The sequence below is a fragment of the Vombatus ursinus genome, unplaced genomic scaffold, assembly GCF_900497805.2.
Source record: "Vombatus ursinus unplaced genomic scaffold, bare-nosed wombat genome assembly UNPS02014811.1, whole genome shotgun sequence".
In the NCBI taxonomy this organism is placed as follows: Eukaryota; Metazoa; Chordata; class Mammalia; order Diprotodontia; family Vombatidae; genus Vombatus; species Vombatus ursinus.
In genome coordinates this window covers 16793638-16811139 of record NW_020954589.1, presented here as the reverse complement: position 1 = coordinate 16811139, position 17502 = coordinate 16793638, and the positions used below count along the sequence as shown (strand labels likewise).

At 41.4% G+C, this 17502-nt stretch overlaps 1 protein-coding gene and 1 pseudogene across 1 annotated transcript; both read left to right on the top strand.

The window, feature by feature from the left end:
• Nucleotides 1–689, top strand: part of LOC114053362 — a 65631-nt pseudogene extending 64942 nt beyond the window's left edge.
• Nucleotides 633–17496, top strand: SAYSD1 (SAYSVFN motif domain containing 1). The gene is made up of 2 exons (XM_027876657.1): nucleotides 633–929; nucleotides 16933–17496. The coding sequence occupies exons 1-2, from the start codon at nucleotides 735–737 to the stop codon at nucleotides 17266–17268; spliced, it is 531 nt and encodes a 176-aa protein (XP_027732458.1). The 5' UTR covers nucleotides 633–734; the 3' UTR covers nucleotides 17269–17496.
• Nucleotides 17497–17502: the final 6 nt, after the last annotated feature.

Genomic DNA, 17502 nt, shown 5'->3' with positions numbered 1-17502 from the left:
CTGAGTGAATCCAGGAAATTAACTATATTTAGTAGCACAGGCAGCTACAATCCACAATCAGCTCAGCTGATGGAAAGACATCATTCTTATCATGGTCCAGAACAGGGGCAGGGCACGAAATCCCTAGCCTGGATTTAATCCAACAAATTCATTATTAGTCATGTGACTGTAGGTAAGTTTAATTTTTCTCTCTTGGCCTCCATTTTCTTAAGATGTACAATGCAGAGTTTAGCTAAGATGATCCCTGGGGTCCCTTCCAATTCTAACACTTATATTCTGTGAATTCAACAAATATTTATTTTAAGCTCCACTGTATCTCAGGAGAAACCTGTCTTCTTGAAGCTTACAGTCTAAAACACAAATATGTCACATAGCATAGTCAGTTCTATATGAAGTCTGAGGGTAATATTTGATTTGGGAATTATAGCTCTAGATCCTTGAGGAAACTAAGACTGGTGAGCTTAAGTATGCCAAGAACACTGTAAAGACTGGGTTTCGAACATAAGTCCTTTGACTGGACTGGCAGTGCACGCCTCATGGTAGGTACCACGTGACCTTCAAAAACCTAGCTCAGATATCCTTTGAGCCTCAGGCTTCCAAGTGCTCCCCTTCTGCGCATGCGTAGGACTGCCTACGCGCCTGAAAGTTGTGTCGCTGCGTCCGCGCGCACGGTGGAAAAGGGGGCCTAGAGTAGGTGGCGTGCACTCACGAGTCCCAAGCGAGCTCAAGAGGTCATGACGAGCCCGCTGGCTTCACGAGGGGTTTGCTCCATGGAGCAACGATTAGCGGCGTTCCGGGCCTCTCGGAAGCGAGCCAAGCTAGAGGGCGGGCCCAACAGCTCAGGGAGGAGCGGAAAAACACCTGGAGAAGACGTGGCAGCGCCCTCAACGCCGTCCCAGGCGCAGGGGGCACCGGGCGATAGAGCCAAGGTGAGACAGGCACACTACTGAGGGAAGCCCCGCCCTCCTCCCCCAAAGACGCCAGCATAAGCTCCGCCCTCTTTGGGGGAGGGTGACGCCATCCCTGCCTCGTGATTGGTTTAACGTCCCCGCCCCTGTCCAGATGATGCTGTCACGTTATCTTGGAAGGAAGGAATAGTTGTGTCCTGCTGCAGCTGGCGGCTGTGAGAAGGCCAGATCTGGATGCACTTGGTGCTGGGCCTTGCCGCCTTCAGCCCCTAGTTGTGCATCCAGCATTGAAAATTGAAGTCACTCCTCTTTTCCATTTCTTTGTAGGGAGGGCATCCACCCCGTTGCTAAAGAATAGAGAGGGAAATGGGACTTGTGGAGAAAGCAGCATTGGGGTTTTTACTCTTCCGGGCAAGTTGTCATGTTTAAGATTCGTTTAAAGTGGCATTCTGACCCTTTTTAGGGTGCTTGGCTTAAAAATGTGTGAGCTGTAAACTCGGCCAATGGAAGATGATAAAATAGTGTCAATTAAAGTAACTAATGGGGCAGCCAGGTGGTGCAGTGGAGAGAGCAGGGGGCCTGGAGTCAGGAAAACCTGAGTTCAGATTTGGCATTAGACCCTTCCCAGCAGTGTGACCCTGGGCAAATCACTTAACCTCTGTGTGCCATAGTTTCCTCATCTCTAAAATGGGGATAATAATAGCACCTACCTCCTCAGATTATTGTGAGGATCAAATGATAATAGTTGTAAAGCAATTAGCACAGTGCCGACACATAATAAGCACTATATAAATGTTAGCTGTTACCATTAGACTTAAATTGATCCCTGTTTGAAACAAATCCATTTCAGAATGCCTAGAGTTGGGAAGGACCTTGAACACTCTTATCCAGTCCCCTCATTTTGCAGAAAACTGAATCTCCATACAGCTAATAAGTAAGTGGCAGAGCCACGATTCTAACCAAGGCCTGCTGATATCAAGGCTACTGCTTCTTCCAAAATGATCTGCTTTAGAGACAGGATTTGGATATTCCAAAACACTTCGCTGGCAAGGGACAGCTAGTGAATGCTGTGTGCTTCCATGACTTTTAAGCCAGAATTGCAGTGTTTGTATGACTCCATTCAGGGAGGAGAAAACCCAGTGTTTTGAATTAATATGTCAGCATTTTAAGTAATAATATATTTTATATAGCACTCCAAACTTGACAAAGCAGTTTTCTTCATAACCACCCTATTATAGGTAGTGTAAGTAAGTAAAACTGTCTCTCCCCCTACCACACACACACCCTCCTCTCCAATCTCCAAAGATAAAGTCTCGGTGAAAGTAAATTAAATAATACCACCAGTGTTGTGGATGGACTTTGAGTCAAACCATTCCATTTATGTTCTTTATTAGTCAGTAAACATTTATTAATCACCTTCTATGTGCCAGACACTGTGCTAAATGCTGGGGTTACAAAAAGAGGCAAAACACAATCCCTGCCCCTCAAGGACTTTACAGTTTAATGGTGTGAGACAGCATGCAAACATATACAAAGTAAGTTATATACAGAATAAATAGGAGATAATTAACAGAGGCAATAACAAATAAATAATAGAGGTACTGGAATTAATAGGGGTTGGGGAAAGTTTCCTATAGAAGGTGGGATTTTAGTTGGGACTTAAAGGAAACCAAGAGTGTTCCAAGCATGGGGGGCAGCTAGAGGAAATGCCTAGAGCTGAGAGATGTGGGATAGCTTATTCATGGAACAGCCAGAAGGCCATTGTCGCTGGATCGAAGAGTTATGTGTTGGGGAGTGAGGTGTAAGAAGACAGAAAGGAGGGAGGTGACTAGGTTACAAAAGGATTTGAATGCCAAGCAGAGAATTTTTTATTTGATCTGGGAAGTGAAAGGAAGTTTATTTAAGGGGTTGAGGGTGACATGGTCAGACCTGCCTTTTAGGAAAATCATTTTAGTGGCTGAGTGGAGGATGGATTGGAGGGAGGATAGCCTTGAGGCAGGCAGACCCTCCAGCAGGCTGTTACAATAGTCCAGGCATGAGATGATGAGGGCCTGCACTAGATTGATGGCAGTATCAGAGGAGAGAGGTGAAATTGACAGGTCTTCTTAGTAGATTGGATATAAAGTAGGGGAGCAGGATGAGAAACAGGGAGAAGTAGAAGGATGATACCTAAGTTATGAGCCTGAGGGACTGGGAGGATAGTGTTACCCTCTACAGTAATAGAGAAGGTAGGAGGTGGGAGGGTTTGGGGAAAAGATAATGAGTTCAGTTTTGGACATGTTGAGTTTAAAATGTCTATTGGACCTCCAGTTGGAGATGTCTGAAAGGCAATTATGGGCAAGCTGGGTGCTGAAGTGGATAGAGTGCTGGGCCAGGAATCAGGAAGACTCGTCTTCATGAGTTCAAATTTGACCTCAAATACTTGCTAGCCGTGTGACTCTAGGCAAACCCTGTTTGCCTCAGTTTCCTCATCTATAAAATGAGCTGGAGAAGGAAATGGCAAACCACTCCAGTGTCTTTCCAAGAAAACCCCAAATAGGATAACAAAGAGTTAGACACGACTGAAAATGCTGAAACAACAACAGTGAAAGACAATTGGAAAGGTGACATTGCAGGGCAGCAGAGAGTTTGGGGCAGGAAAGGTGGATTTGATAATCATCAACATAGAGGTGATAATTAAATCCTTGGGAACTGATGAGATCACCAAGTAAATTATTATTGAGGGAGAAGAGAAGAGAAGGGAAAGGGGGCTCAAGACAGAACCCTGAGGGACACTTATGGTTAGAGGATATGATCTGGATGAGGATCCAGCAAAGGAGGCTGAGGAGGAGTGATAATCAATAGCAAGCATTATTGCTGAAAAATATGGAAGTATAATATTTTATATTCAGAAGAACTTAAGGTTTGAAAGGTAGTTGCTTCTCCCCCTCACATTTTAGTAAGACCTAAAAATTTGCTTTTTTAAAAGCATCGAAGAACAAATGTACATTTTCCCTTTGTCTTTTAACACTATTTTCCATAGTATTAGACACACTTAAAATTGTAAAACATCTGATTTTAGGGAAATATAAATTTTTTTTTGTCAGGGAGAACTTGAGGGAGCATTATTCAGTTTTTGATTGAGTGTGACTTTCCAGAGTACTGCTAGTTCTATGTGAAATACAGAAAGTAGCAAAAAAGATTCAGCAAGGAACAGTCAAAACAATCTATTTTCCTCTTATGTATTTTTTTCCTAATTTTCTTTTGTGAAGTTTATTGTTGATTAGAGTTCGTTTTAGCAAACAATTGCTTACAATTTCCTGAGTAATTTTGTTCTTGATCCTGCACAATTGAAAGCCAAACTTTTAATAGCACAATCAGTTCCTTGGCTGTGTGTCTTGTTGCCAAAGGATTATGAGATCATTGAGTCAGACAGATATATAGACCCAACTCTGAAAAAGCCTCCATTATTAAAAACCCAAATACTGATAGTGTGATACAAGAAGTAGTGGAAAATGCTAGCTATCAGGTTGGTCATTATTAGTGCTGCATTTTCATAAGGCAATCTGTTCCCAATTCCTTTTCAGTGACTTATCATTTTCTCTGGTGTGAAAATTCTCATTTAAATCCTTTTTTTTTCTTCTAATTTGCAATCCATCTCTATTTTGCAATTTCCATAGAATACTGTAGCTTATCATAGATTTCCTGAGCCTTCCTTTTGTAATGACTTCTTTTCAGTTAGTTATTGATATGAAGCATTCTTCATTACTTTTTTTTTAGTGCATCCTAGATTATGTGAAGCAAAATTAGACTTAACAAAAGTAAAGCATTATTTCTCTCAACGACAAGGCTAGCAGTGTAGGTGAAAAAATTTTTATTCTTTGTACTTTCAGAAAGCAGAGAATGTAGAACTATCTTGAAAAACCTTGGGGTAGGAAAGTTATTAAATGTTGCAAGGAGATTGAGCGTCATCTGTCTTTAAAATTGCATAAAAGGTAACTTAAGGTTTTTTTTCCTAATTTTCTTCTTCCTCTACCTGGAATTATCTTAAACTTATGGATCATCAATATTATTAATTTATTTATTATTATAATTTATTACCTACTTTTTTAACAATAAAAGGGTAATTTTTATTATGTTTCCTTTTGGCTTATGATAGGGATATATTTGATCACACCTGCTATGTATTAAGGCTTATACAAGGTATTAACATGCTCCCTACCTTTGAGAGACTTATAATCTACTTGTGGTAGCAAACAACATAAAAAAGGTAAATAACACTACAAAGTAGCAAATAAATAACAGAACAGGACCTTCATTAACATGTACAGGAATTCCCACAGCTTCCCTTCTCTCCTGGGGACTGACTCCTGAAGGTCCTCACCCCCAACTTTTTGTTTTTGCCTATAGCGTGTTTTTTTCCATAGTCTACCATCACAGGACGAAGGACGGGGAAGGCATTGATACACTGCTACCTCCCCTGAGGCTGGCAAACCCTCACCCCCTGCTTCTTTAATCCCCTTGACTCAATTCCCCCCTACTGAGGCCAAACCCCCTTTCTCCTATTTCCATTCCTCATATTCTGATACCTCTCTAGTTCAGTCCTCTCCCCTTTCAGTCTTTTTTCTCCTCTTCTTCCTCATTCCACTGTGCTCTTTGGACCACTGCTTCCCTCTACCATCTCACCACTCCCCTCCCTCATCTTTAGATATCTTCATTATATCTTTCCATCTTTTTGAACTTAATAGAAACTCATCCATCTCTGGAATATACTTTATGCCAGGCTGTGAGGTGAGATAAAACACCTCATCATCAGTGTTGCACCTTCTCTCAGACCCCTTACAGATTGGTCCAAGAGAAAGAGAGAGATTCCTTGTTCCCCACGGCCATTTCCAGGATTTTTGCCTGCTGCCGTGATTCTTCAATCCCTCTTACTCCATTCGTTCCATCCATCCATATCACTTGATCCAAATCTTTGTTATGATAATTTGTTAACCACTAGGCCATACTCTTTCCTTTCTCAACAAAGTCTGTACTTGCAGCATATCTTTCCTTTCTACCTTAACCCCATCTCTCATACCTAGTAACTGGTCCATTAAACACCCTGACCTCCTACTTCATTAACTTTCTCAACTACTATAACCTGCATCTTAACCTCAACTAACCCACTGGAGTGGCCATTGTTACCCTCAAACTGTGCTACCTCCAGTATCTTGAACTCTTATATTCCCCTCTCTGATCATAACTTTCTGTTCATTCATTTCTCCCTAAACCTTATTCCAAACCTGTTCTTCATTCTTATTATGACTTCTGCAGGCCTCCCTGGTCTCCCTGCTTATCATCCCTCTGGCCTCATTTTCTTCCCTTCACAGTCTTGACTCTGTGATTAACCATTTCAGCCATTCATTTTTCTGCACACCTGAAACTTTTGCCTCCTTGCATTGTTCCTAGTCTGCTAGTCCTTAGCTCTGAATCACCTCCACCTTCTCCACCCCTTTTCCCACATTATTGAATACCGGTAGAAATCATACAGTTGTGCTGATTAGGTCTACTACAAACTCATGGTATCTAATTTCAGCCGGAGCCTAACTGCTGCAAAGCATTCCCTTTATTCTTCCCTGATTGACTTTCGTTTTTGTCAAGATTTTGTTGTTGTCTTTTTGGTCTTTTTGCACCACAGGTATTTCCTGGAAAAACCCTCTCACCTCTTTCCTCACCCCCACCCACCCACCCACCCCTGCCGAGAGCATTCCATTTTTATGAAGAAAGATTGACATGGTGATCACATTTGACAATGTATGTAGCATTCTGTACCCATAATCAATCCCTTCTCTACTGAGTGTGCTTCATCTTCTATCCTTTGAAGTGGCTGGTTATTGCATTTAATATGATTTCTTATGTCTTTTTGTACTTTTGGTTTATATTACTGTAGTCATTGTGTATGTTATGCTGGCTCTGCTTTCTCTCAGCATCAGTTCATGTAAGTCTGGTTTCTTTGCTGCTTCTCTTTGTTTCTCCAAATTCCTCACTTAGTCATTTCTTATGGTACGATACATTATGGTACATTAAGTTTACCACAATTTGTTCACCTCTTTCTCAGCTGTTTCCAGCATTTTGCTACTACAAAAGTTCTTCTATGAATGGAATCTTTCAGTCTTTTACCTCCTCTGGCTTTATTACCTAGTAAATAGGATCACTGGGTTAAAAGATATGAACAGTTTAGTGACCTCTCCTGCACCAGACCTCCTAAATTGTCTTAGGCTGGATAAATGGCTTCCTCTGATCTTTTGTTGGCTCTGCTACTCCAAAATTTGATTTGAGGCATTATTTTAAAGTTGTTGGGAGGGGAGAGTTCTATTGGGTCCTGGCTTGTAATCCACCATCTTGGCTTCCATCACCAGTGATCTCTTAATTGCCAAATCTGGTGGTCTTTTCTCCCTCTTCTTCCTTCTTGGTCTATCTACTTCATTTGACACCACTGATCACCCTCTCCTCCTGGATCCTTTCTCCTCTGTAGGTACTTTCATGACACCATCTCTTAGTTTTCCTCCTATCTGCCTGACTTTGTTCTTCTGTTCCTTTTCTGTTTCATCATCAATATCACCCCCCCGACTATGGTTGTACCCCAAGTCTCTGGCCTAGACTCCCTGCTCTCTCCATATTCTCTCTGTATGTGACTTCCTTAACTCCTATGGGTTTAATTATCATCTGTACACAGTTGGCTCTCACATCTGTGTTTCCATCTGGGCTGGTTTATTTGTCCAGCTCTGTGACCTATATATCCTGAGGCCACTGTGGAGACAGAGCTTGCTTGATGGGCCTTTCCTTGGGTTCAGGGCCTACCTGCTCCTAGAGGAAAGGAATAAGAGCTGGGGTTTGCCTTGGTTTGGGTATCTTCCTATCTCTGGCCTTCAGGCTGCTAGACAAGGCCAAGTCTGGCACTTCGGCTCCTTCTGACTCCTTCTGCCTACTCAGGCCTGTCTTTCCCCTGAGCTTAATTAAGTCCTGCATCACCAGTTACCTATTGGACATTTCAAACTGGATATTGCAAATATATTTTGAACTCGATTTGTCTAAAACAGAACTCATTTATCTTTCTCCTGAAGTTCTGGATGTCTGTTGAAGACTCTACCAGCCTTCCAGTCTCTGAGGTTTGTAACCTCATCGTTATCCTTGACTCCCCAGTCTCTCTCACCTCACATGTCTAGTCAGTTGCATCTACTCCTTCTGTCTACTCACTTAGCCATCATCCTAGTTCAGGCCCTTATCGCCTCCTAACTAGGTTATTACAATAGCCTCTTAATTGATCTTCCTACCACAAGACTTATCTCATTCCAGTCCATCTTTCATACAGCTGCCAAATTGATTTTACTTAAGTGCAGATCCCACTGTATCACTCTCTCATTCAGTCGACTTCAGTATCTTTCCAGCCTTATCATATGTTACTCTTCTCCACCCACCACTCTGCAGTCCAGCCAAACTGGCCTTTTCTCTGCTCATCACAACTGGTACATCATCTCTTGTCTCTGTGCCTTTGCATCATCTTCCATCCGTGGAGTGAATGCCCTTCTGAGCTCTTCCTCATAGAACCCTATTTTTTTCTTCCGGATACAACTCAGGCACCATATCCTGCATGTAAGCTTTCCTGATCCACACAACTGCTTGAATCTTTCCTAATTACCTTGTAATTAACCGCTTTGTATTTATTTGCATTTATTCTCTTTATAAATTTATTCTGTATATACTTACCTACATACTTGTCTCTCCCATTAGAATGTAAGCTTCTTAAAAGTAGGGACTGCTTCATTTATTTTTGTTATCTTCGTTACCTAGTACAGTTCCTGGCACATAGTAGGTGCTTATTAATAAATGCTTATCAATTGAGTAATTTTGTTTTCTAAAAAGTTTTTGCTCACTTCAAAAGAAAAATGAATACCATGTAGTTTGTTCAGTTTCAACTGTTCTCTGCTTAAAAAATTTATCTTTCATTACTTCCCTTATTTGAAAACCCACAAAGTTCTCCTCTTTGATTTTCATCTTGCTTATTCTTAGAAATTTATTTTTTAGATAAGACCTACTTCATTTCAATCTTTCACCTTGACAAAATTTTTCATTAAATCAAATATGATGTACAGTATTATCAGGAAATTTTTTAGACATTAACAACTGGTTGGCTTTTTCTTTCCTGGAATAAGTTCTTTGAGGCCAGTATTTTGAAATGTGAATTTTTTTTCCGTCTCCTGTCTCATTCACAAGTAAAGCAACAGTATAGCTTTAATCATAATAAAAGAGCAGTCACTTTCAGATTCCCCACAGATATTCTAAGGATACTTTTCATACTTAATGCTTCTCTAGAGAAGTTTTACATTTTGAACATATTTTAGTATCATAGATTTAGAGCCAGAAAGGACATTAGAGGACTGTGGCAACCTTTTGGTGTCCTCTAATAGAAGGTTCTATCCTTTTAGTCTGGAAGCTAAAATTGCGTCTTGATTTTGGGATGATAATGGTGGTCGTTTTGGATATTGTGTAGTGTGTTTAGGCTTAGAGGTTTGATAACTAAAAATATTCCTGACCTGTCATTTTGTTCTTTCCCTATTATTGGAAGTGCAAATGGCATGTGACAAGACCTATGAATCAGTCTACAAGTGAGGGATCCAGGCCTTATCATGATTGCTTACCTCACAACCAAATCAGAGGTCGTATGTTTACTTAACTAAAGGAGTCAAGTCCTATCTCTGAACTTTTAAATTTACCTCATCACATACCTGTCAAAAACCATTTGGATGATTGGTATACAAGATGTATTGAGAATTTATGTAATGGGTTCCACCATTTACAGAGTGCAAAACATTTAGAAAAACAGGCTTAGAAACAATGATGATGTTTACCAAAGAGCACCTGCCACAGGTGCCAAAACAGTCTGCTACGTGTTGAGGGTTTGACTGGGTGAATAAACACGTATGACCATGTCCAGCCTGCCCTGCCACCCAGCGCATTAACTGAGGCTTGAAGCAGTATATGAGAACAAGCCAACAAAGGACTTCTCACTATCCATGCCCCCCCCAAATTCCGCTTCAACTAAACCACACTTAACTACTTCCTAATACTGCACAATTTATAGCAAAATCAGCATCACTCAATAACAGTAGGTGGTAGAGAATTTCTGTTTCTGTTTTGAATTTAGCAGAAAAATTGCAAAAAAAGGAAATTTCCATTTCACAAAATGTGAGTTGTGTTATATTGTGTTTACCTCTATCTGCACATGTATTTTCCTAATAGTATGTAAGCTCCTCGAGGGCAAGAGCTGTCTTATTTTGTGTTTGACTTGGTATTTGCAACATCTATCACATATGTGTAAATGGATCTATAATAATCTCGTTGATGTGGATATTTCCTCCAGTGAAGTGGGCTGCAACCCTTCCTTGTCTGCCCATTCTATTATTGTCTTTATCCTGGAATAAATTTGTTCCAATGTGATGGGGACCTTCCTGCTTCCTCCTAACATTGTTAGGATGTCACTGGAACATACAGACTTTCTATTGATTATCCTTTGTTCCTGCCACATGACTTGATGATCACCTTTAAAGGTGACCTGTGCAAAGCAGAGTTTCAGGAAGGATAATCTGACTGCAGTCAAAGACTGAAGGCAGAGAGACCAGTCCTTGAAAAAGGTAATGAGGACCTTGTGGTAGTAATAGGAAATGGAACTGGACCAATGGGAAAGCCATTATGAAGAAAGAATCACCAGGACTTGATGACTGATTAAATGTGTGAGGAGGGAGAAAGGCTGCTGCCAAGGCTTTTGAATGTGGATGACTGGAAAAATATTGACAGAAATGGATATGTTTGGAGGAAGAGAACTGGTTTTAGGGAAAGGATGTTATGTTTAGTTGTGGAGGTTTGTGTGAGATAAATGGCAGGCCATCCAGGTAGATGTTATTAAACTCTGCACTTAAATATAGCTAAACAACTCACCTTTATATAGTGCCTTAAAGTGTAACACTTCCTCATGCTCTGGGAAGTAGGTAGTGCAAGTATTACTGCCATTTTATAGATGAGGAAACTGAAGGTTAGAGAGAACTTATCCAGGGAGGACAACTAGTAATTGTCAGAGCTAGGATTTGAACCCAGGTCCTTCTGACCTTAAGTCAAGCGTTATTTTCACTACACCAAGTAGTTGGTATAGTGGTTAGAAATCTGTATTTGGAGTCAAGAAGAGCTGGTGGTTATCTGTCATCTCTGGTGGATACGGCTCTGTTACCCTTGGCCGGTTACATGACCTCCCGTTCTACAGGCAGCTCTCTAAGACTTAAGCTACACGACAGTTACTGATCTGTTATTGATAAGATGGAGTTTTCTTACCAGGAGAAAATAACTAATCTAATTGATACTATTACTAATTACATCCCAGATCCATATCCCCTCCTTTCCCCTTCCCCCAACAAAACAAAACTCTTTCAACTCTCTTTTCAAACTTACCAATTTCTGTTCAAGACAGTTCATTTGACTAGGTTTATAACCTCAGAGTGATTTTGACCTCCATTCACTACCAAATTCCTAGAAAAAAATCACCTATACTTCTTTTGTTTTCTTAGCATCTACTTATTTCTCAGTCCCTTGTAGTCTGACTTTTAAACCCCACCACTTAAGTGAAACTTTTCTCCCTAGGTTACTGTTTTTTTCTTAACTGCTAGGTCTAATGGCCTTTTCTCAGTCATCTTCCTTGACCTCTCTGCAGCTTTGGGTGCTATTGGCCACCCCCTTCTCTGGAATACTCTCTCCTTTTCTTACTTCCACGACACTGCTTTCTTCTGGTTTTCTTCCTTCTTAGTGGTCCTTAATCCACTTTAGTGGATCATTATCCATCTCTTCCCCACCTCCTTAGAGTGGGTATCCTCCAGGCCTCAGGCTGGGGCCCTCTTCTTTAAACTGTCCCTTGGTGATCTCATTTGTTGCCAGAAGTTCACGTATTTATAAGAAGATGAATCTCAAATCTGTGTTTCCAGTCCTACATCATCAGCTACCAGCTAGACATCTATTAGCTAGACATGTCATCCTGGATGTCTCACACCCATCTCAAGCTAGACATTTCCAGGATGGACTTCATTATCTTCCCAGTCCAAACCTGTTTGTTCTCTAAACTCGATAGAATTTCCATTGAAGGCACAATCATCCTCTCCAGAAACTAGGTTCAAAAATCTTGGGGTTATAATCTTAGAGTCTACTCTTTCTGGTACATCCCCGCCCCCATCCAATTAGTTGCCACATCTTGTCTTTACTACATACACTTCCCCTCGACCATCTAGAACTTTCTCTGCGTTCATGTTCAGTTCCTCATCATCTCTCTCAGACTACTGTAACAGCCTTTGAATATTTCTCCCTTCTTCTAATCTCTTACCACTCCAATCCATCCCAGCCACCAAAATAAATTTTCCTCAGTCACAGGTCTGGTCATGATGCTTTCATTCATTGACTTTCACCAGCTCCTTCCTACATCCTCTGGGATAAAATACAAACTTCTCAGCTTGACTTTTAAAACCTGGCACACTCTGACTACAACTTAACCTTTTCTGACTTATGTCATGTAACGTGAGTTTTTAAAACTCTGCATTCTAGCCAGCCTATTATCAAATTTCCTAAATTTGTCATACCATTTTCAGTCCTTCTCACCTCAACCTCCCCAAATCCCTATCTCCTTCCAGGGAGCAATGTGAGTTACTTCCCTTATTCCCTTCCCTACCCCAGCCTGCCCCCTCCCCTTTGTTAGAGTTCTTTCTCGTCCTCTTCACTTCACCTTGTAAATCCTTATGTGGGTTTAGCGTTTGTGCGAGAGATAACATGGCCTAGTTCTAAAGAGCTAACCTTGGAATTAGGAAGATCTGGGTTCACATTCTGCCTCTGACACATAAACTTATTTGTGTGAACACAGGCAAATCACTTAACCTCTCAGTATCTCCAGCACCTCTCTAAGACTAGAAGTGATCCACAAGTTGTTTATCTGCATCAGCAAGCTCTTTGTACTCTGAATTCACAGGAATGGACCAAACAGTATGCCAAACCCCTTTTTGTGTAAACCCCCCAGGAGCATGTAAAGGACCTTGGAAACAAGGGCTGTTCACTTTTTGTCTTTAAATTCCCAGTGCCCAGCTCAGCACTTAATGTTTTTGTTTTATTAAATTCAAGAGTGAAGTTTTGGGGGGGAAATTAAGGCTGGATTAGGAGTAGCAGGTTAATCTCTGAGAATGGTTGAGTTCTTAGAAGGAAAAAAATATGGGGGAAAAGAACAGCTCTTTGCCACTACAAAGAGTAGTTATAAATTTGGGGTATATATGGGATCATGTGAAAGGAAGGTATAGGCTTCTTTTTATGTTCCTCTTATGGTTCACATCTTAAAGCTCGATCTTTACAATGCTTCAGGAAAGTTAATCAAATCAACAAATACTTATTTAACCTGTTATAATGGTAGTGTACTTAGAAAAGTGTTTGCTGTTGATAAATTGCTTTAATATGACATATAGTCCTCAGAGTAAGTTTGTGAGGGGTTGGTATGCACATCTTGATAGTGATGAATTATCCATCATTAGAGGTTTTATATGTCAAACATAAATGTATCCCTCAATTGATTGTCCATCTGTGCTCAGAGGCAGCTAGGTGATGCAATGGATAGAGTGCTAGGCCTAAAGTCTGGAAGATTTGAGTCAAATCTGGCTTCAGACTAACTGTGTGACCTTGGGCAAGTCACTTAACAGTTGTTTGCCTCAGTTTCCCATCTGTAAAATGGGAATAATAGTAGTACTTCTTTCCCAGGGTTGTTATGAAGGTCAAATGAGATAATTTTTGAAAAGGGTATAGCACAGTGGCTGGCACATAAGATCAATCAATAAATATTTATTAAGCACCTATAGTATGCCAGGCACTGTGCTAAGACCTGGGGATAGAAAAAAAGGCAAAAGATAGTCCCTGCCCTGAAGGAGCTTATACTCTAATGGGGGAGACAACATGCAAATAACATATACAAATAATATATACAAAAGTACATGCAAAGTAAGCTATATGCAGAATACAGAATAAGTAGGAGATGATTAACAGAGGATAGGTATTAAGATTAAGAGGAGTTGTGAAATGTTTCCTCTAGAAGGTGGGATTTTAGTTGAGATTTAAAGAAACCAGGGAGGTGTCAGTAGTCAGAGCAGAGAAGAGAGAGGGTTCCAGGTATGGGGGCAGCCAGGGAAAATGTCCAGAGACAAGAGAACAGACTTTTTGTTTGTGGAATAACCAGGAAGTCAATGTCACTGGATCAGAGTAGATGTCCAGGAATGAGGTATAAAAAAACTAGAAAGGCAGGAGGGGGCTGGGTTATGGAGGGCTTTGAATGCCAAATGATGTTTTTGTTTGTTTTGTTTTGTTTTGTTTTTAAATATCCTGGAGACAATAAGAAGCCACTGGTTTATTGATCACACCTGCACTTTAGGAAAATTACCCTAGTGGCTCAATGGAAGAGCGATTGATTGGAGTGGGGAGAGACCCACCAGTAATCCATTGTAATAATCCAGTAAGGAGGTGATGAGGGCCTGTACCAGAGTGGTGGCAGTGTCAGAAGAGAGAAGGGGACATATTAGAGCTGGCCGTGGCAACAGCTTGAATAAGGGCGTGGGGTGGGTGATGGGATTGAGTGAGGAATCCAGGGTAACTTCTTGGTTTCAAGCTTGAGGAACTGAGAGGATGTTGCCCTCTAGAGTAATAGGAAAGGTGTAGGGGGTGGGGTGGGGTATCAGGGGTAAGATTGTGAGTTCTGTTTTGGACTCATTGAGTTTAAGATGTCTACTGGACATTTAGTATGAGATGTCTGAAAGGCAGTTGGAGATGTGAGATCTGAGGTCAGCAGAGAGTTTGGGGCAAGACAGGTAGATTTGAGAATCTTCAGCATAGAAATGGTAATTAAATCCCAATGAGATCACCAAGTGAAGTAATATAGAGGGAGAAGAGAAAAGGGCCCAGGACAGAACCCTGAAGCACACCTATGTTTGAAGGGTATGATCTAGAGGAGGATCCAGCAAAGGAGACAGAGAACAACCGGGAGAAAATGGGGTTCTGAAAACCCTAGGAGAAGAGGATATCGACGAGAGAGAGATACAGAGAGGCCAAGGAGAGTGAGGACTGAGAAATGGCCATTGATTTAGCAACTAAGAAATCACTGATGACTTTGAAGAGGACAGTTTTTGTGGACTGTTAAGATCAGAAGCCAGGGTTAAGAAGCAAGAGGAGGGAAAGTGCAGGCACCTATTTTAAATGGTCTTTCTGAGAAGTTTAGCTACAAAGGTCAGAAGAGATATAGGAAGATATTTAGCAGAGATGGAAGGATCAAGTGAGGGTTTTTTCAGGACGAAGAAGACTTGGTCATGTTGTGTGGTGTTGTTCAGTAGTGTCTGACTCTTCGTGACCCTGTGGATCATACTGTCCATAGCGTTTTCTTGGCAAAGATACTGGAATTGTTTGCCATTTCCTTCTCCAGTGGATTAAGGCAAACAGAGGTTAAGTGACTTGTCCAGGGTCACACACAGCTAGTAAGTGTCCTAGGCTGGATTTGAACTAGGGTCTCCCTGACTCCAGTCCCAGTGCTCTTTCCACTAAGATACCTAGTGCCTAGCTGGTCATGTGTGTAGGCAGTAAGACATGAGCCAGTAGACAGGGAGAAATTGAAAATAAATGAAAGAGTGGGAATGAAGGAGGGGGCAATCTATTAGAGGAGATGGGATGGAATGGTATCACTTGAACAAGTAGAGGGGTTAGACATCATATGGGATGGGGTGAAAGAAGAAATAACGGCAGAAGGCATCTGAGTGATAAGTGGAAAGGCAGAGGGGAGAAGAGAGAGCTCACAGTGAATGGCTTCATTTTTTTTCCGTAAAATTTGAGACAAGGTTCTCTGCTGAGAGAGTGGAGGAGGAGCCGCCCTGGGAAGTTTGAGGAGGATTGAAGAGGTCTGGAAGAGCCACTGTGGGGAGTGGGGTAGTGAGGTGATAAGGGAGGTATAGTAGGATTGCCTAGAAGCAGTGAGGGCCCAGTTGAGGTTGTATAACATCAATTTGTAGCGGACCCAGTCAGAAAGTTGTGTGTTTTTCTCCACCATCTTCCAGCACATGTGTAGGAGCAAAGGAGATGAGTGGTGGGAGTGATCCAAGGCTGAGGGTTGGCTGGGCATAATCAACAATATGATAAGAGGGCTTAGGAATTCAAGAAAGGGCAGGGTAGAATTGAATTAGTTCACTAAGGGATCAAGATAGGGAGAAGAAGAGAAAGTGGCTAGTGCTGGGGAGATGACCTGGGAGAGAATTGAGGGATGAAGGGATTGGAGCTGACGGTGCAGAAGCCAAGTAAAGTATGGTTTGGTAAGGAAAAGCAGAGGGAGAGGTGAAAAGCCAAGAGATTATGACCAGATAAGGGAATTTCAGAATTCTTGAACATAGAGACAGTACATTTGTGAGTCATGGCAAGATCAAGGCTATGACCGTCTTTCTGTGCGCTGAAAGTGATGTGGAAGAGTAATTCCTGGGAGGTGAGCAGGTTGAGGGACTGAGTGGTTAAGGTGTTTGAGGGAGAATCAGTATGTATGTTGAAGCCCCCTAGTATGAGAGTAGGAGTTGGGAAGGAGAGGAAAATTTTGAACCAGGTATCAAATTCATTGAGGAAGGAAGGGAAGTGATCTGAGGGTCTGTAGATAATAGCTACCAGAATTTTGATTGGGTGGTAGATATGAATGGTAGTCACTATATAACTGCTAGTTATTGTGATGATAATGGTAACATAAGGTTTTTAACTGGGTCCCATCCCACTAAATGTTGATCAGTTTTGATTCAGTTAAAAAGAAGAACTTATGAATAGCAGACCTGAACTCTTTGAGGTTGATTATCTTAGAGGCTAGGATAAGGAAATAGAAACCGATGAGCCAGCAACCTTTGGAAAGAAATGATAATTGCCATTTTGGTTTCTGTTTGTCGGCTTCATTACCTTTGATTCTTGTTTCTGTTTGATTATTTCCTAGGAAACATTTCAGACTCAAGGAAGTCCTCTACAGAATCCAGCAGCTATTTCTCCATCACGATGGGCCCAGTCTTTCCTCACAAATGTTACATTCTTGAAGGTGGCTCTTTGGTTGGTCTTACTGGGACTGTTTGTAGAACTAGAGTTTGGCCTGGTTTATTTTGTTCTGTCCTTGTTTTATTGGATGTATGTCGGAACCCGTGGCCCTGGAGAAAAGAAGAAAGGAGAAAAGAGTGCTTATTCTGTGTTCAACCCTGGCTGTGAACCCATCCAGGGAACCCTGACTGCAGAACAGTTTGAGCGAGAATTACAGTTTCATCCCCTGGCTGTGGGATAGTCCTTGTTCTCCTGAGTTTTCTGCCACCTCAGTTTTCTTGGACTACCTGGGGCTGGACTGGACTGAAATCAATATGCAGATACACTAGGGGCAGTCTTTTGTCCGTGAGTGTCAATTTTTTGTTCTCTGAACTCTGTTCTCTTATCCATCCTTCCACCTCTCCTTTCCTATGTCTCCTGTTGTAGTACCAATGTCTTTGTTTGCATTTCCATCTTTAAATTTTCTTTTTTTTTT